General features: G+C 39.0%; 1 protein-coding gene across 1 annotated transcript in view; it reads left to right on the forward strand.

The window, feature by feature from the left end:
- Positions 1-20,503, forward strand: part of TBC1D5 (TBC1 domain family member 5) — a 475,870-nt gene that overhangs the window by 227,756 nt on the left and 227,611 nt on the right. Inside the window, exon 5 of the mRNA XM_090046588.1 lies at positions 14,157-14,223. Within this exon, the coding sequence (XP_089902714.1) occupies positions 14,157-14,223 (67 nt within the window). The remainder of the gene's footprint in view (positions 1-14,156; positions 14,224-20,503) is intronic.

Raw genomic sequence — 20,503 nt, forward strand, 5'->3', positions numbered from 1 at the left:
GTATCAAGTAGTAGGATTGTATCTATCTGCAAAATACAAACAAAAGTATAAATAGAGTATAATTGAAGAAGCATAAAGTACATTAACGAGCCATACACATACTTGAATATAAAAAAAAAGTGATGTTTTTGTTGCAACCAATGTAAAAAATCTCCAGAGACCATCTCTTGTACCATGATGTCTAAAATGGTCGCATGTCTAAAATTAAGCAAGGCTATGTGACCACTGCTGTCTCAGGAGGATGCTGAGTCATTAACTCGCATTTATTACATCTTGGCTGCATTATTGCAATTTATTGTTCACAGGCCTTTAAAGCTGTTTACCTTATAAGTTAAAATTAGCTGAGGCTTTTTGGATGCAAGTACGAAGTCACTCAGCATTTGTATATCAACCTATAGCAATTGTTCTAGGCTGTTTTTAAGAGTTTTCTTTCTATGCATATTATAATTATTCATAGTCTTGTCTATAGCAGTAATAGACCTCTTTGTTTTGTAAAATACTCATATGAACTCTGAGGGCTCTCTTGAGGTTTAGAGGTGGCTGTAATTTATTGAGTATAGACAATCTCCTCGAGGCTGCATGTAGATGCTAAGCTAATGCATCATGGTATTAATTGATGTAAATCTTACTGAAGTCTCTAGGTCAAATTTCAGCAGTTGCCTAAACACTAGTTTGTTACATACTGTAAATGATCAGCGATGGCAAGTACAACTGGCACCAGTAGAATACTCTGTGTGGTGGTAAAACTGAGTTGCTCTCTAATGGACTGAAAAAGGGGCCCCAGGAAAAGCATATACAACTAGAAGGACCAAAAAGGGTGCAACATACTTCAGTCCCTTGAACTTTTGCTTGCAGCAGTCTCTGGACTTCAGTTGTGGCATAACCAGACCAAATTCTGATCGGCTTCAGTGGATTTGTGTTCACTTATGCCAGTCAGCATAGAATGCTTGATCACTGTTACTTACCCCATTGTTTCATTTCCACTTGTCTTCATCCACTGTTGAATTTGGCCTGGCCTGTGTGAAATTAAGGGCTAAGGGTAAATGAGTTCTGGATGTCTGTTGGTGTAGAATTGCTATATCCCAGCCACTTGAGTATTTTTCACAGGCAGACCCCGGAGTAGCTTATTCTTGTAAGAATAGGATTCATTATTCTACATGTTTAAATTTTTTAACTGAATTTCGAAAAAGGAGGGCAAGCTAATGGATCTTAGTAAATGAATAAGAAGCAGTAAGGAAATATTTTATAAATATCTATCTCTTCTCCACATATATTACTTTATGAATTGAGACGTTTATTGTTAAATGAACTGTTTTGAACACCCTTTCTCCCACATAAATCTGGCTGCAACTTCCCGTGGTATTTTGTGGAGCAGTTGTTAGATTTTTTTTCTGTTAAGAAAAAAAAATAAGGCTCAAAGCACTATAAAATAAAAAAATGCCATTTTAACATTGCTTAGACGGGACAAACTGCTGTTCTGCTCATAGGAGGGCAATAGTTTAACACTGAATGTTTCCCAACAACCTTGTTCTTTGGTTGGCATTCTCACCTTTTTTCTCTGTTTCTCCATCATTGCTTCTTCTGTTCTTTCTCTGTCCCTTCTACTGTTTTCCTGCTACAGGAGAGTTTAACTACAAAACAACCAAACAATAAACATGTGCAAAAAAGATGAGAATTTTCATGAATAAGAATTCCAAAAGATGATGTACAGGATAAGACTTTCCTGATTTAATGTTAATCTCATTCTTTGTGTTAGAATGATTTTGAATGCCCAAGCACTGAGAGCTAATTTTTCAAGAGATTCTTTTAAAATGTTAGTTGTATTCATTTTGCTTCCCCCATCCATGCTTCTGCCTTGACAGTACACATTTGAGTATCCAAATTTTGTATTTTCCAATATGGAAAGATCAATATGTAATTTTATGGACTAATTTGAGCAAATGTTGTTGATCTGATAAGGGTGTTCCCAGATCTATCAACTTACTTATGATGGTATCTCTGTTTTGATTTAGTTTAAACTCTGTAGGCTATTCTTTAATTAAATGGTTCCAAAATGATTTTTTTGTTAGAGAATATATAGTAATCCATTTTGCACCTGCATATTGTTGTGATTGTATATGTATAAGACATAACAAAATGCCACTTCATTCTAGCAAACTTAACAGTCCAGAAGTTTTAGGATATAATGTGTCTAAATAAACAGTTCTTTCAGAGATGTTTTTCTTTTATAAATGTAAAACAATGGAAGGGTTTTTTTTGTGTTTTTTGCTTTGTTTTTTGTGCCCCGTCTCCCCCCACCATATTGTTCACCAGATATGCTATGCTTCCTTATTGCTATAAACAGGCTTTCATCTTGCACTTTTGTGTCACTCTTGCCTACCCATTTTCAAATGTCACCAGCCTCCACTTTTGCAAAACTAGTCTGTGTGGGGGTACTAAGGAATGTCTTTCTTCAGCATCTTTACCTAAAACTCAACTAGATTTAAAGGGGGGGAGGGAGAAAGGAGTATCTCTGTTGCAACGGACAATTTTCTCGACGTCATTTCCATTGAAGATGAGCGCATTAAACAGCTCGCTGTTTACAAGTTTTCGTCTCTTGTTTTGTGGCAAAGTTGCATATGTTTTAACTTCCCGTATGTATGTGATTATGAAGATATTAACCTTTTTTCTTTGTAGGCAAAATATAATGATTTGGTCAAAAAATAAGAATCCAACTGCTACTAGAGAATCTCTACTAAGCCAAGCATGCAGTTAAAGTATGTGTCTGTCAGTGATGATGAACTACTTTTAAAAGCATGGGAGTAGGGAGGACAGCTTAAACTTTTAAAACACAATTCAGATGTGCTCACCAAAAAGTTTCATCCTTTTTATATCAAAAACCTTCAGCAACTTGCTCAGAGTAAAATGTTCTTCAACTTTCTAGTCTAATAATTATTTTATAAATATCAGAAGTGCAGTGCACTTAATTCTTTAGCTGAAGGCATTATTTTCAGTTTCTGTACACTGCTTCAAGCTTGCTCCATTTAATCATTCTAAAAGCTTATTTGGTGTAAATTGAATTTAACACCATAGTTGCAAGGGTGTTATATAAAAGTCCAAAAAGAGCATTTGTGGCATAGGATATTGTACAACAATTGAGTTTCAGAACTGGAGCAGCTACTGAATCATCTTAAACTCTTTAGCACCCTCTGTTGACATGAACAGGTAATGTTTGAGTATATTGTGTTGTTATTCATTAGCAGGAAATCTATCAAAATACATACAACTAGAAATCAATATATCTACTACATTTTACTTTGCAGATTTGTAGGATGTGTAGTATTGGTTTAATCTGGAATTTGCACTACATGTTTTACTTTTTATTTTATTTTCATTTTTTACCTTTAGTCAAGTTTCTGCTTTAGATCAGTTGAAATAAATCACCAAGCTGTCTATAACTAGTCTTTTTATATTTTATATTTTTTCATTTTCGTTGGCTACAGAGATCTTCAGGACATTTGAGAACTGCATGTGTGGTTCTGTAGACATGCAAAATTGTCTGTTCTTTTGTAAACCTTTAAATTTTCAGGCTGTTCTCTTTCAAAATAATAGAGAAGCCTGGAATCGCCCATGCTAAAATTAAGAATTTATAACTGTGTGGAACAGATGTTTTCATAAACATTTGCTATAATTAATTTCAACTAGGGGATTGAAGGAACAAAGCAGTTTTTCCCTCTTCAAAACTTTATTGCCTTTTCCCATACAGCAAACTCAGAAATCTTTGCCTTAATATTGTTAATGTAACAAATTTGCCCCTCTCTTTAGTTCTCATTACAAGAAAAAAGCCTAATTTAAACAAGATAGTGACTTTTGGAACAGGGAAGACACATGCTGAATTTAAAATGTTACTTAAAATGTATGAAAATACCAAAATTTAAAAGTCACTAAGTAATCACTTTTGAGGCCAAAATTTTATTGTGTCAATGGTCAGGAGCTCTTGACTACTAGAATAATTTTGTGTGAATCTGATGCTCGCTTATGGAGTAAATAGACTGCAGGAATTTCATCTATGAAGAGTGGTGAACCTTGGTGTTTCAAAAAAGCAAAGAAGTCTTATGGCATTATATATACTTTTAATGCATAGTAAAATGCTTATTGTATATTGTTTAGCCCTTTATATGGTGGTATAAAGGTCTGCAATCTGCTAAGTTGTTTTTTTTTTTGCTTGCATTAGGTGGAGAACACATTTTTGACTAAAAACATTCTTTCAATTTGTGTTGTCACTCGTTCAGAGAAAGTGTTTTGGAAGACTACATTTTAGGATCAGAATTTTGTTGCTCTTATAAAACAGAAAAATATTTATTTATCATACTTTTCTCTCATCTGTAAGTAGAAACGTAGCTATAGTAAAAATAGATTGTATGTAGTCTCTGAATGTCGTAAAAATATTGTTTAAGATGACCTCTTTTTTTCCTACAATTTTTTTAAAGTTTCAAAATAAGCAAAGCTTAATTGTTGTACACCTGAAAGCTCCAGTGCAGCTGCAAGGAATTTTCAGCAAACTAGTATTCTTGACTGATCTGTCATCTATAAAGTGTGCAAAGAAAAATAGGTAGCTGTCATTAAAATTACATTGCAGCTTTCAATAACCATTTAATGAGTAGCGTAATTATATAAGTATGGTACCTCAAGTACTTCACTCAATAATTAAAAATAATCTCATCTTTAAAGTGAAAGCTCTATAATTATTATTTGACTTAACCAGGACCACTGTTATGATCTCCAGTGGCACCTCAGATTGTTCAGAGTGGTTTGAAAGTATAAATTAAAATTGGATAAATCATTAAATTATTAAGCTTTAAATATGCTAAAAACGAATGTAGTGCAGTATTTGAAAGTCATGTTATATGAATTTACAACTTAAAATGTCAGCAGATACTTGTTACATTTTTCCTTGTCTCTGATATAAATATTGTATTTATAAATGTGTGTTTATAGAACTAAACAGAACTGTTCTGTAGGTTAAAATAAAGATATTTAGAAAAAATAACTTTTAAATTAATATAAAAAATAAAATGTTAAGCTAGGTGCAAACTTGTCAGCAAGAAGATGTCTGTATTTTAACACTGGGAAGCAGCTTTTGAAACTAGGGAATTTCCTAAGTGGTATCACTTATATCTTTGATTCCTAAGCTGACAGCCATGAAAGGTTTCCATAATCAGCATAGAATTTAGGAGAATAGTTAGCTTGTGGGTGTATATATATGACCATATACTCATGTATGTGTACATATAGCACCTACCAGTATTAAATATACTTTCCAGAGGTGTGAGAACTAAATACACAGACCGTTTTTATAAAGGTAGGAGGTTATCCAGCAGCTTTCTGCTCTAGAATACCATATTGATAGACTAGTAGCTGTTTAGGATTGGATTCCACTCCCTTACATTATTATTCCTGTGCTATACTGTATCTCAAATAAAAATGCTGGTATCTAGAGTGATGATGGACTAGCCTCCTTAAAAAATTTCGTTTTAATCTCCATGTGGTTCTTCCATGTGTGCTTCTCTCTCTCTCTCTCTCTCTCTCTCTCTCTCTCTCTCTCTCTCTCTCTCTCTGAAAGAGAGAGAAGCACCTGAAGAACCACATGGAGATTAAAACCAAATTCTTTTTTTTATTGCTTTTATATTTATGTTAGTCTTAAGTAGGGAAGCTATTTTTTTCTGTCAAGAACAGAAGCACCCTGTTTTAATTTCTGCTCCAAAAACAACTATCTAGCAGCCACAGTGTCATTTCTGTTCAGGCAGCTGAGGGAGTCAGTTGACTTAATGGCTTGTTGTTTTCACTCCACAGGTGTTAGTGATGGTCTCTCTTTTTTAATGCTCTTGATGTTCCATTAACCAGACTAACCTTTCTTCCAGCGATTTTGCAGTCTGCTAGCTTCTTCTGGTGTCTTTTTTCTTATTTCACAACCTTTCAGGCTTTTTAGCTCTTTTCAAAATTATTGATCTGCCAATGAAGACCAATCTGCAGCAGCAGCTAAGGTTTCAGCTTCTGGTTAAGCAGGAAAGGGAAGGTGAGTGACCTGAAGATTAAGCTCTGTCCCTGATCTATGCAACCATAACTCTAGAAAAATCTTTTTTTCATTCTTCTTTCCCCAAAACAAGGTGTGCATCTTATCTGAGAGCATATGCTATGCAGGAAAACACTGTGTGTGAAAGACTATCATAAAAAAGATAGAGAACAACTGTTCTCCCCTACCACAGCATGTAGGACAGAATGCAGTGATTTTAAATTGCAGCAAAGCAGGTTTTAGATTAGAAAGAGTTCTTTGTCATTTAGAACAGTAAAGCAGTGGAATACACTGTCCAGGGAACTTGCAAAATTTCCTTTATGAGAGCTTTCTTTTGAGGAGGAGGCTGAATAACCATTTGATAAGGATAGTATAGGAATAGCATTACTGCATGCATGCAATGGGTTGACCAGATGGCACTTGAGGTCTTTTCTGGCTCCATAGTTCTTTGATTATTATTTGTAAGTATGAATGTTAAACTTGGTAAAGCTTAAAATACATTTTTGTCTTGAAAATTTCCTTTTATTTCTCATATATTCAGGACTTATTTCAGGTACTGGAGGCCAAAACTTCTGCCTAAGTATCTCAGATATTGCTTTTGTTTTAACACGGCAATTCTTATGAATGATGGAAATATTAAATATGTATAGAAAGGACTACATTTGTTTGGGCAAATTCCGTATCCCCATAAAGTGGGCTGTTGAGCAGGGGTCTGGCTAGGAACTGCAAGTCTGCTCTTTGCCTGCCTTGATCACCAACTTTCTAGCCACACTGTAGGCCAAAGATGCTCTATGCTGCTTGGATTGCCCCCACTCCCTGCCCAGTAATCAGTCCATCAGTGCCCAGATCACCACCCTTCCACCCTGATTAGCCCTACAGTAAACGCAGCAGGGGTGGGAGCCCTGACTGTATGTTCCTGGACTCCCCACAGCCTACACTGCCTCCATGCCCTCAGATCCAACCCCTGCCAGACCCCACTGTTATTTGGCAGCTCCTTGCCTCCCTGTCCCCCACTTCAGTTGCAGGGCCCAGTGGGGGTCGCCTCCAGGTATGTGGGTACAACATGGACTGCAAGGAGACTGGGAGCAGGCAGGGAGAGGGAAACCCTCCCTCCACTGTCACCTTGTGGCTGATTTAGAGTGGCAAGGCAGTTACCTGTGGGTGAACGGGGCTATTGGGCAGCAGGGTGGCAATCTAGGGAGCAGAGGGGATCAGGGTGGCAGGAGGTGATCTGGGGGTGGAGGAGATGGAAGAGATGGTGAGATCTTCACCCACCTCCTCTCTCTTTCCCCTTCTTCTCCCCCCCAGTCTTGATCCAAGACTGCCCTTGTCTTGGCAAGCAAGGCACCATTGGGATCTGATTCCTGATCTCAAAATTCTGTCTGTCGTGTGCATGCAGCATAGCTGGAGGCAGTTATTGGGACTGTTGCATTTGTTTTTGAGAGTGAAGCTGATAGAGCAAGGCCAGTTCAGTCACAGCTTGAAAGCTTTATTAGGATAGGCAATAGCTAAAACTTACTTATATAAATAAGGACAATGCTTATGTAGCCTTGGAACCAGGCAAGAAACAGGTCTGCTGGCCAGGCTTTACTGTTCCCCTGGGGACTTCAGTTCATTTGCTGAGCTCCAGATAAGTTCAGATTTTAAAATCCAAAATGTAGAAGTCCAAATGTCCTTCTAGCCTATTCATAATATTTATAGATGGTTGATTTTAATATTCTAATGACCAATCTCCGATTTGGTTTTATTTAAATGCATCTCACCGAAACTTCTAGAACCTGAGTGTATTAGATTTGTTGTGACCTGGAGGGTGTCAGTTAGTTGGGATTTATATCCTTGAGAAAGCAAAAGGGAGGGGAGGCTTCCTTGTCTCCTTTCTCTTCCCATTATGGAATGTTGCTTCATACCAGTCTGTTACTTTTTTCACCTTAGTTTATGGTCTGACAAGGCTGCTTCGTTTTTACAACTTATCTAAGCGTTCTAACAAAAATACATCTTTTTTAGCAAAATAACATTCAGTGTATTTTTGTTACATTAATTACTACTATTATTTTAAGATGAAACTGTGATACAGAGTATTTGGATTATTTGATGTATCGTTCTTTCTTATAGATTTTCCTTTTAGGCCTTGTGCTCTGTTTGATTGTGTCTAATTAAATATATGAATGGCTTCCTTTGCTGACCAAGCTAGTCGTTACATATGCAGAGGTTCATACTACGGTCACGCATACACAGGTTTCTGGCGTCTTTTGCCTTAACCACATTTCTGCAGCTTAGGCCTAGACCTCTTGAAAATGGCCAAGTCTGGCAAGAACATACCCATGGCTTATGCTGTTCAGGCCTGTAGATGGCCTACAAGATTGGGGATTAGATCCCACTGTGTCTTTAAATGAACATCTGTCAGTGTCCTAAGTCTAATTACAGTTTTTAAAAAGGCATTGTGGAATCTTGTCAATTTCTGCTAGGAGAGTCTAGAGTCCCCTTTAAAGTTGGTGGATATTCTGTGCTCTGTTATATCAAGGAAAATGCAATCAATAAAATCCTAATGGATCCTACCAGGGTACTGTGGCAGTCAGCTGTTCCTATTACCCTTGCCTCAAAAGGGATGGACAAAAAAAATTAGCTACTGTCTTTGGGAACAGAATGTTTGTTTCTGTTCAGACCTAGGCTCACTAGCAATGGCTGCTTCTAATTACAGGGTAAAATGGCAAAACTCCCAAAAGAAAAAGTAAGAGAAAACTATTTGGACAAAAGAATTATCTGTCAGTGAGTTTTTGCAGTTTAGAATACTGAAATTGTCAAAGCTCTTTTGGCAATTATAATAACTTTTGGATTTGAGAGGCTGCCCTCAAAGCTCCTTAATTCTGAATGCCAGCCAACTCAGTGGGTCCAACAGATATAGAATTCCATTCAAGGTCACATTGATAGTGATATAAAAAGCTTCTCTAGCTCCAGAACTGAGGTATTCCTTGCAAAATCCAGTTATCTTTTGCAGCTTAGACTTAGTTCTAAGACAGGAAAGATCTTTAAATTCACTGACAGATTCTTGGGTTTCCCTTTGCACTGCGTATTTCTGGAATATAGAGAAATTGCACCTCTGCAGCGAGTATCTTGTTTTATTACCATGGATCTTTAGATGCAACTTTAAAAACATATGCCTCCATGGAAGGATCACTGGACACTTCCTACATCAGCTCAAAACAATCATTTTGATAGCTTGATTAAGATGTGTGAAACAATTTTCATTCTGGATTCAGGGCCTTCTTTTCAGGATGCGTGTAACTTAATAACTGAAGACATCAAGAAAACAAAATGAAGTAGGGCAAATGTCCTTGACCTTTTTCCTCCCCACATCTCTGACATAAATCATATCCCAGAATAAAAACATTTGTTTCAAATGGGGGAAGGTTCAGCAAATCACTTTACAATAGAAGAGGAGGTTCATCCAAGTTTCTTCACCTGTAAAGGAATTTTGCCCTGTGTGGATCCTTGGTCTTGTTTTCTTGCAGCTAATGGGACCCCTATTTGTATCTATGGCAACTTGTTTCATTTTTCAACTAAGTTAGTAACAATTATATCAACTACGAGAATTGAAGAGCACAGTCTGTGAGAGTGGACCAATTTTATAACAGCTTTCAGACAGACATTGTCACTTGAACCACACCCTAAATTCTTGACCAAAGTGTTCGCAGCATTTTATTTCTCATTTCCCACATTGTTTACTAAACGTCCTTTGAACGTGCTTTAAATGTCTATAGCACTCCAGATTTGTACTTAGAACTAGAAGTATTAGGTAGTAATAACCCAGCTGCATGTACTTTCAATATAATTGTGAGATGAAACAGGGAATAAGCCATAAAATGATTACACATTTTGCATATAATTAACTTTAAGGCAGGTTCTCATCATGCCATAAATTGAACATGGTCCCAGGCTCCCCCTGCCCCAACAGTATGGTGCAATTGGGATCTGATCCTCAATTCTTCAATCACACTTCCTACCACGCATGTGTGGCACAGCAGGAGGCACAATTGTTGGGATTGTGGATAAATTCATAGAAAATTAGGGTCGGAAGGGACTTTGGGGAGGCCATCTAATCCACCCGCCTGCTCAAAGCAGGACCATTCCCAACTAGATCATCCCAGCCAAGATTTTGTCTACCTGGGTTTTAAAAACCTCAAAGACGGAGATTCCACAACTTCTGGGTAGCTTGTTCCAGTGCTTTACTGCCTTCCCAGTGAGAGAGTTTGTCTTTATATCTAACCTCAACTTCCCTTGCTGCAACTTGAGACCATTGCTTCTTCTGTCATCTGCCACCACTGAGAACAGTCTAGCTCCATCCTCTTTGGACAGCAACCATTCTGTTCAGATCCAGGCTCATTATTTGACTGCTCAACAAGGGCACACTGTTGGCTCACATTCAGCTTATCTACAGTAATCCCCAGGTCCTTTTCTGCAGAGCTGATGCTCAGCCAGTTAGTCCCCAGCCTGTACTGGTACCTGGGATTGCTCCATCCTGAGTGAAGCACTTTGCACTTATCCTAGTTGAACTTCATCAGATTTCTTTTGTTCTGGTCTTCCAATTTGTCTAGGTCTCTCTGAATCCAGCATATCTACTCTTTCACCCAGCTTGATATCATCTGCAAACTTTCTGAGGGTGCATTGCATCCCATCTTCCAGATCACTGATGATGATGATGAACAAAACTATCCACAGGACTGACCCTGGGGCACTCCACTTCACAGCTGCCAAATAGACATCAAGCCATTGATTTTGAGCCTGATGATCCAGCCAGTTTTCTGTCCACCTTACAGTCCATTCATTCAACTCATATTTCCTTAGCTTGCTTGTAAGAATGTTATAGGAGACCTGTATAAAAAGCCTTGCTAAAGTCAAGGTATGTCATGTCCACTGCTCTCCCTTCAGTGTTTAGAAGTTAGTGGTTAAATGTTTCTATCATAATCCAAAGAATCATCAACTAAATGAAGGGCTGGAGCTTCTGGTGTGGGACACAACTGAATATTACAGGAATAGACGTAACCTGACAGAAGTAGCATTTGGTTTTAGTTAAAGCACTTGGAAGACAAATTCAGATGTGTTTCAGTTAGGATACCAGTTGGCATTCTTTATTCTTTCATGGTTGGATTGAATATCAATAGAGATCTCCATCATTAATGAGACTGAGGAATACATAGTGGTAACTGTCATGGTGAAAGGTATTGATTTCCCTACTGCAGTCCAGAGAGAAATAATTCTTATAATTATGGTGGGGCCCAGTTATTCTTGGATATGGTAGGTGATAGATTTTTTTTACCCTATGGTCACTGATCCAAGAAGGGATGCTGCTTTATAAAGTCCTCTAAAAACAAATTAGTAGAGCTGCTTATAGGGAATAATGCGCTTAGGTTGCAAGAGCCGGAGATTCTTTGTTCTAGAATACTGAGAAAATTGGCATATGAAATCAAAAATCCAAGAGCAAAGATTTTTAACCTATTTTAGAAGAAATTTTGAAGGAAGGATGAGGGTAAAAGGAAAATTTGGACAACATTCAGTGTAAATTGATTAACTGAATAAAGATTGAGCCAGACTAACCTGATATTTTTCTTTGATAACTTTTTTTTAAATCAAAATAAATACAGTACATCTGTATGGACTTCAGTAATACCTCTGGATATGGTGTTATATGAAAATGTATTAAACTGGAAGAAATGGTGATGAGTATAGAGGCTGCAAAGAATAAGCAAAAGTAACTGGAGAATGACAATGGGAAGAAGTGGCAGACTGAATGCAGGTTACTAGTAGAGTTCTTTGATTATTGGTGTTGCAACCAATTTTATTTAATAATCTTCATTAATTACAGTACTTTCCTGCTGTCTGTAAGAACAAATTTTTCTGATAGCACAATAGCAAGGACAGTGAGAAATATCCCACCGGAAGAATGTGGGTAACTGAACTACAGTAATAGAATTGGGATGAAATACTGTATTTTTTCACATACAGCATACCCCCAAATAAAATGTGCACCTTGTTTTTGGAATGCAGGATATAGGGGAAAAAAAGATTTTTTTTTTTTTCCAGAGTCATGGCCAACTGTGTGACATGTAGTAAGTCCTTCTGAAAACACAGTGCATCCCAGAAGTGTGGCATCCTGATGTGCTAGACTAGTGGTTCCCAACCTTGTTTGGCCATAACACACTACTGGGAGCAGAGTGCAGTGGCAGCCCAGAGGCAGGGGCGGGAGAGATCCCAGCACGCAGCATATTTCGTCCGTTGTGTGTGGCGCTGCTGGCATTGCCCTCACGACCCTCATTTGGGTTAGGAACCACTGTGCTAAACTGTTTCCTGTGATGTCAAACTTCCTGGACACAGTGGCTGCTTGCAGATGTTAAAAACAAATGAAATTGCTTTACCAGAAGCAGCAGTACATTACTTCAACCCAGTGCTGCAGTATCTGTATAGATCAGGTGCTTTTTTGGCACTTTGAGCTAAACCTGATTCAATCAGCTTCAAAAAGATTTTAAAAGCCTGATCTCTACAGATGTTGGGTGAGCTGGGTTGAAGTAATGTGCTGCCTCTTCTGGGCATGTGGGGAGCTCAGCACATTAAAGTAAAGTGCCATTTATGTGGTGGGGTTTGTTTGTTTTTCTTTTTTTAAACATCTGGAAGTGTCCTGTGTTTCCAGGAGGATGTATTCTGTCACACCAGGCTAGTCCCAGAACCCTGGCAAAGGGTAGTAGCAGGACTTTAATTCTTTACTGTAAGTAGCTTTTTATATAATATCCTGTAAATAAAGTATTGTTTCCTACATCCCACATATCCCACATCTTGATATTAGGATACTACTAGCAGCTTGCAGCTTCAGGTATAAGCTATAGTACTTGGTCAGTAACTACAGCTGTGGGAGGTTTAACACAGGACTCCACTCCTTCAGTTTGCTGAGAAAACAAAAGCAGGAGCCATTTGGGCAGCTGACATGCACGGTGTCTCCAGGAGTGCTCCTTTTCCAGTGAAGAAAAGAAATTCCCAACTTGAAGCATGCAACCTAATTTGCAGGTGGGGAGGGGGCATGAAGGGGAGTGCTGATTTGGGGGAGAAAGGTGCAAGTTGAATAAGAGAAAACAATGGGCAGTGTAAGGCCATATGCAGAGACTAATGACAAGAATATCTGCTAAGCTGAAGGTTTGTCAGTTGGCAGAAGATGGTAAAAGCCTGGAAATATTAATAGAATGACAGAGTTACTAATGTAATGTGGCTGTGATAAAGGCCAATGCAATCATAGGTTGTGTTAGGCAAGTTATTTCTGCAGACAAAAATAATAATGTCATTGAACAAGACGTGTACTCATTTGGATTACCATGTATAATTCTGGCCATACATGTTCAGGAAGGCCGTTTTCTGCACCTATTTGTTTGAATTAGTGTACTATTATCATTAGGGGAACAAAGGCTGTCCTCTGAACAGAGACAAAAAGAGTATGGTTTGTTTACCTTTGCAAAAGACATGCATGTGATTGCTGTCTAGAATATATCAAAGTAAGCACCGGAGAGGGTAAAAATGTAATTAAAGGGTATTTAGTTACTTGTTTAAAAAAAAAAAAAAAAGCATGTGTAAAATAGGCCAAAAATAAATTTAGGTTGAAATTTTCAGGTTTCTAACGTCAGAGAAGTGAAAGCTTGGAAACTCTTCCAGTAGGAACAGTTACTAATTTCAGGTTCAGAGATTGCGACTCTGATGTGATAGATCTCTTTTTAGTCCTACCTGTGTTCCTGTGAAGTACCCCCTCCTCTTTGTTAGTTTTCTGCCTTGTTTTAAAGGCATACTGTTGAAGCAGTCAGAAAGGCACTACCTTCTACTTGTGAAACCACTTGTATGTTGGCTTCAGGTAAGTGTTTGAGGTTATTTCTGATTACAACCAATAACTTTTAGGATGAAAGGATGCAATTGAACCAGGTAAATTTTTTTTGTTAGTTGTTTTTTAATCTGATCACCAGAAACCAATTTGGTGTTTATGGATAAATCACTTGCACATACCTCTGACTGTAGTATTCAACATCAGGGTGTCTCTTTCATAACCAAGCTCTTCTTTTTTTATTATTATTATTAGGAGGATCAAGTGAGAATGGAAAGACTCATCATACCTCAGATTCGGATGGAACATTTATTTCTTACAGGTGGGCATGCTTACTGTTGTTTAAGTATCTTTGTTTGAATAGGTTAGAAATCATCAACTACTTAGAGTGAAAGAAATGGCCTGGATTATTTAAGAGTACTATACAACTTCCTGTAGCATGCTCTATTCAGTAGAATGATGAGATATTTTTGTTTTCTAATGAATGAATAATTAAAAGTCTTTTTGGAACTTATTTTGTTAGATGGAGAAAAGGTAGGTAAGACTATTGAATCATGAAGGGGTCACATCTTGAGCTGGTCACATCTTGATCTTGTGGTTTTTAAGAATGTACTAGTGCTAAAGTATAAATTAGCTCTAATAAAATACTCAGCTCACCAGTGCAATCTTGGTGATCTTCTGCAAAGACACTGACCACCAGGGATCTGGGTTTCCTGTTAGCTGCAGAAAAATGCAGCTTTTTCTCATTTGAAGGAGAAAAATGCAGATTTTCCTCTTTAAAAGAGAAAGCGGTGAGAAATGGTGGTTTTCCCCTTGCAGGCTGGCAGTGTTCCAGTGGGAGAAGGGGGTGAGTAGAGGTCCTTCAGGGAATGGCATGGCTGGGGGCCAGTGTCCATGCTGCTAGTGATGGGGCGACCTGGAGACGCTGCCCCAGGAGAAGGGCGGCTGTGGCCAGGCTGCCTGGTGCAGGGTGGGAGCCCCAGCCTCATCTCTGTGGCCCATACCAGGGATGGACTCGCTCCACCACTGTCTGCATGAGTTGGAGCCATCACAGCCATTGTGTTCCATCCTGGGTGGAATGGGGCCTGGAGCCCCTCCCTCTCTTCCTGCTGCCTGCAGCATGGCTAGGCCAGAACTTTGCTTCATGCTGCTGCTGTGCTGCAGCCAAAGCCCCAGCTGATGGTGTGGGGTACTGTGTGATGTTCCAGCTGCTGCCTGTGGTTCTGCATGAGGTATGTTTGCACCTCATGCTGGAGGCTGTCCCAGTGATCTACAGGGACACAGTGATCCTGTGAGTCTGTGTGGGGCTGGGTGGAGGCAGCTGGAGGTCCCCTCCTGCGGGCTGGGGTGGATAGAGGGCTTCAGGTCAGGAGTGAGGGGCACTGGCAGTGCTGCAGGGGCTGTGGCTTGGGAGTGAGGGGCACCGAGAGGGCAGGGGATTGTGGGTCAAAAGTGAGGGGCACTGGCAGAGCCAGCCAGGGGGCCGCGGGTTGGAAATAAGGAGCACATGCATGGGCTGGGAGCAAGGGGCCAGGGGCCTGTGTGTTGAGAGTGAGGGGTACCAGCAGGGGCAGGGCTGCTCAGTTCCACAAAGCAGCAGGGGAGGATACAGTAGCAGCTGGACCTGCATTCTGGTGAGTGAAAATGGTAGGGGGAGCTCCAATTTGCTATGATAAAAAAATCCATAATCAAATGCCAAAATTATATAGGTATTTAGAATGTCTTTTATTGTAATGATTGTGGCACTGGTAGGCTTCCAAATGCCTTTAAAATTGTAAATATGTCAGTAAAACATTGTGGGAAAATGTAAATTTGGGGGGCTTTAATCAAAGTATTTGGGATTTTTTAAATCGGAGAATTTACTGTTTTTAAGCAGAGAAAACCAGGGTCCCTGATCACTCAGGAGAGTAGTAAACTTTGTTAAAATCTAATTGGAGTTATCATTCAAAAACAGAACAGTATTACACCTCAATTTATAATAAACACAGGAAGCACGAGTTAAGAAACTGGGGAATGGAATAAACTTGTGCTAGCATTTTCATCATATCTTGAATCTTGCTGTAATAAGTGTTTCAGGCTGTTTGTACTTGGAAGCACAGAGAACTAATAGGAGGGAATATTCAAGTGCTGCTTACTGCGTAAGCTAATAGCTCAGATGACAGAAAGAAATGGTAAAAGTATAGTTTCCTGTAATCCCAGTTACATTATTAAATTAACACGGGCAAACCTGGTTAGTTTTTATTCTTGACTTGGAAAATCCAATAGTTTTAATCTGTACTTTTACCCATTTGGATGCCTGTATGTAATGAGATTGATTCTAATGGTAGGTAGAGTCAAACTTATCACCAGAGTCCTTTAGACGATGCAGTATTTATACAGCATGCTGATTTTATATTCCTGGAACACAAACAATATAAAAATATAATAATTTAAAACAAGAAGAGCAACAATTACTAAAATTAGCCAATGTTAACAAAATGACTCAAAGGTTCCATTATTAAAAAAAAAAAAAAAAAAAGAAAGAAAAAAAAGAATCTTCAAAACTCCTTAGGGGAAGTAAGTCCCTGAAAATAAATGGACTTTGCAGCACTAGCTGAGGTCATCAAAGTAGGACCTAGTCAGACCAGCAAAGTGAATTTCAACAGTTGAGGGCTCTTCTCTGAAAATATCTTCAATTAACTCAAAAACACTGAAATCTGGAGCTGTAAGGACCAGCATTTCAACAGATTCCCTTTGTCAAGTTTAGAACATGAAAATAGTCAATTTCATATAGCAGCTGAGAACACATCTGTACTTCTTCGGACAAAGATAGTAAGGTATACTTTTTTCTACCATTCTTCATTTGACCTAAAGGCTAAATACAGACAGTCAAAAAAATTTGAGGCTGAATCAATTCACTCTTTGCAAGGTAGTCTAAACTGCACAAATTAAACTAAAACAGAAATGAACAGACATTTATCTTTGATTCTGGAAATGCAAATACATGCCTGCAGTGGCTTAGGCCAGAAGCCAGGGGGTGCTAGAACACAGCTCTCTGGCTGTGTGTTCACTTCCTCTTCCTGCTGCCCCTGAGGTCTCTATGATTTGGGCTAAGGACAGACATGTAAAAAGCCTGAGCCTGAACTGATTTAATCTTTGCAGGTTAGTCTAACCTGGCTAGGCTAAATGAGTTGTATAACCACACAGGCATCCTAGAAATTCAGGCACATGCCTGCAGTGGCTCAGGCTAGAAGCCGGGGGGTGCTAGAGCATCCCTCCCTTCCCCTCCACAGTACTGATCTGAGGGGGGGCGGGGTATGGCCAGGCCCTAGTGGGACACTCTGATGATCACACCCTCCCCACCAAGCAGCTAAGCAGTCATCACCCATAACTCCGTGTTTATCAACCCATTAAGAAAACAAAGCCTCTCTCCATTAACTAACGGAGCTCTTCTTAAACAGCTCTTCCAAGAAAGGACATTATGCTACCTGTTGATTTAACTCCAAAAAGCCTGTCTGCTGGTTTTTTCCCACAGCAGGGACTGTAGCCAGCAAGCAGTCTGCTAGCTAATGCTGAGGTGTCTGTATAAGGTGGGAGGAGGGGGTGCAATAATCCCTGCTTAGCAGGGAGAAGCCTGGCAAATGCTCTGCCTGCAAGTCTCTGCTGGAGCTTTAGCCAGGGAGGAGAGGGGATGGGCCAGCTCTGTTGTGGAGCAGACAGCCCTGCCCAGCCCAGAGAGCATGCTGGGATACTGGGGGTATCTTGTTTATCTTAAACCAGCAAGGGATCTGGGACAGACGTTGCATAAACTGGTTTGACCCAAATCAATGAAGTCTGATACTACGTTCAACCAGGTTTATCTCAAACTGGTTTCAGCCAGTTTAACTGGTTTATGTATACTGAACATCTGTTCTGTTACAGGTTTCAGCCAGTTTCTGATCACTTAAACTGGTTTATGTGTAATGTCTGTTCCTAGCCTTGCAGTCCAGAATTACAACAGCAGGACTCTGCAGGGTTGCTCATCACTTCCTCTTCCTGCTTTCAGGTGCCTCTTTAAGTCCACAGTTGCAGTAAGTTTGAGCTGGGGAAGGGATGTTTAAGGCCCCAGATCCCAGCCAGGGTTTGCCTGGAGGGGGGACACTCCCCGACCTTGCATAAGCTGGACTGCATCCCCAGCTGGACTTGCTTCCCCCTCTCCTCCTTGTCAGCCATCCCTCACTGCTCCAGCTAGGGAGCAGAGGAGTGGGGCCATCCGTGCTGTCTGGAGCAAATGGTACAGCCCAGCCCAGGGCTGGAAAGCATGCTGGAGGACTGATTTAACTTGAACCAGGAAGAGGTCTGGGACAGAAATTTCATACACCGGTTTAACCCAAATCAGTTAAGTGTGATACTACCTTCAGGCAGTTCTATCTCAAACAGTTTCAGCTATTTTGAAATTGGTTTATGTGTACCGAGCTTCTCTTCTGTTACAGGTTTAAGCCAGTTCCTGATCACTTAAACCAGTTTATATGCAATTTCTGTCCCTAATCAAAAGGCTCAGTTTGGGCCATATGCTGCAGTCCCTTTGCAGTGTTGCAGCCATAAAGCTTTCCTAAATAACCAAATAGTCCTCCAGGATTTGAGAATTCTGTCATGATCTGTCAGCCTCCAGGTGCAGGTTCTTTTACTTGGAGAGGCATGACTATAGTTTGTGCTGCATTCTCTGTTGCATGCTAGCCCATGTTCTAAGGCTGCTCTAAGTTATCTTGCAGGCCCAACCTACAACTAGTTTTTCTGAGGAACTAGGCGGGCACAAAGATGCCCTTTGTTCCCCCACTTCCGGTAGCACCAAGTACACATAATAGTGTCTTAGGTATACCTTTATTGAATAGTAATTGTATTCTGTAAAAGAGACTTCCAGAAAAACTTTACAGAACTAAGAATGAAGTTAACTACTATTTTAAAATCAGTGCTTATCTGTATTGCAATGCCAGAATGTTAATCTATTGTTATAATTAAAGAAGTAAAATGATATGGGAAGATAGTACAGTATATATAGAAGAGAAACCTCTGCATAGTTGGCAAACCAGCGCTATTATTAAGTACTATTCCAGTATTTAAGGTGTGAAATGAATATTTTCTGCTTGGTGGCAAGGAGCTCTTACCATATAATGCAAGTTTACTGGTTGGGTTGAACACAATATTGATCATAGTTCTGCACTATGTTAAGATAAATAGACAATGCCTTGATGGGCAAGGAAATTGGTTAAACTACATTGAAACATAATAATGGTAAAGCTTTACCTGTAAATACATGTTTTTCACTAATCCGTTTTAACGGTGTTCAGGTATCTTTGTTTTCATTTGAGACTATTTTAAACTGAATATTATTTTGAATAGAAGTGGAAAATATTTACTTGATTAAATCAGTAATATGAAGATTTATGGCAGCTTTTATCTATTCTATTATGGATCGCTGTACTTAGAGACTGAGGTCATAGATAACAGTCCTAAAAGAGGCAATACAGGCCTTTGGATCAGTGTGAATGCCATATTTGCATTTATTATGAACTCTAAATCCTAGTGAAAAATTTTACTGAACAACATATGTTACTTTACATGTATTTATATTTGTTAATACCAGTTCACAATTTGGTGTAGGCAAAAAGGAAAATAATTACAAGAACTTAAACACTTGAAAATAAAATGATACCTTTTTTGGTTGTATAACTAATCCCAAGGGCACGTTGCTTCTGCAAAAAAAATTCTTCAAAACAAGTTTCTCTGACTCTCTAGTAGAAAGTTTTGCTAGACTAGTTTAGCCTGCTATTGATATTCATCGTTAAAAACCTCTGAAAAATAAGGGTTTATAAAATGAAATGTACACAACCATTGCACTGATGTAACTTCAGTATTTGTCATTTAATGTGTTTGTGTAGAGTCTTCTTTTTAGAGTTTATGGATCTTGTTTGCTTTGTTGCAACTGATGCAGTTAGTGCCGCTGAAGTTGAGAGCTGACATTTTCCCTTCAACTCATAAAGTTCAAGTGCAGTGGAAGTGGGAAACAAGTTTGACTTAGAATTCTAAGTAATCTGGGAGGTTACAAATATATCCTAGTTAGAGAACAGAGAATTTGCTACTTAATCCTCTACTGCCAACTCAGATTATTTTGTACATGCTGGAAACAAAGTTTACTGGAAGTATGTGATTTAAATGTTCTGTTCTGTAGAGCATCTTCAAAAGCTTGATAGTTTACTAATGGTAAACTTGAAACTATGGCTTATTTGGATTTGGGGTATGTGAGTACTTGTCTTTTAATAAAAAGAAAACTTCATTTGATCATTTTGGATGATCTTTAGAAGAAATATGTTTGATCTTAAAGCTACTTTTACCACAACAATAGAAGCCCTTGGTAGGTGTGTAAATATTTCCATTAAGAGAAAAAACCATGCCGGACTTCAGCCTCAGCATCTGCAATGCAGTGCCACTGGAAAGTAGGAATATTGTCTTTCTCTCTCCTTCCCAAGGGCAGCTGACCTTCTCCTCGCCAAAGAGGTGAACCCCTTGCCAGCACATATGACTACAGACTATTACATTAATCTGTTTAGCCGCAGTACCAGCTGCTTGCATGTTTTTAATTATCT

Source organism: Crocodylus siamensis, chromosome 5 (assembly GCF_052110815.1).
Source record: "Crocodylus siamensis isolate JL-2025a chromosome 5, ASM5211081v1, whole genome shotgun sequence".
Taxonomy (NCBI): Eukaryota; Metazoa; Chordata; order Crocodylia; family Crocodylidae; genus Crocodylus; species Crocodylus siamensis.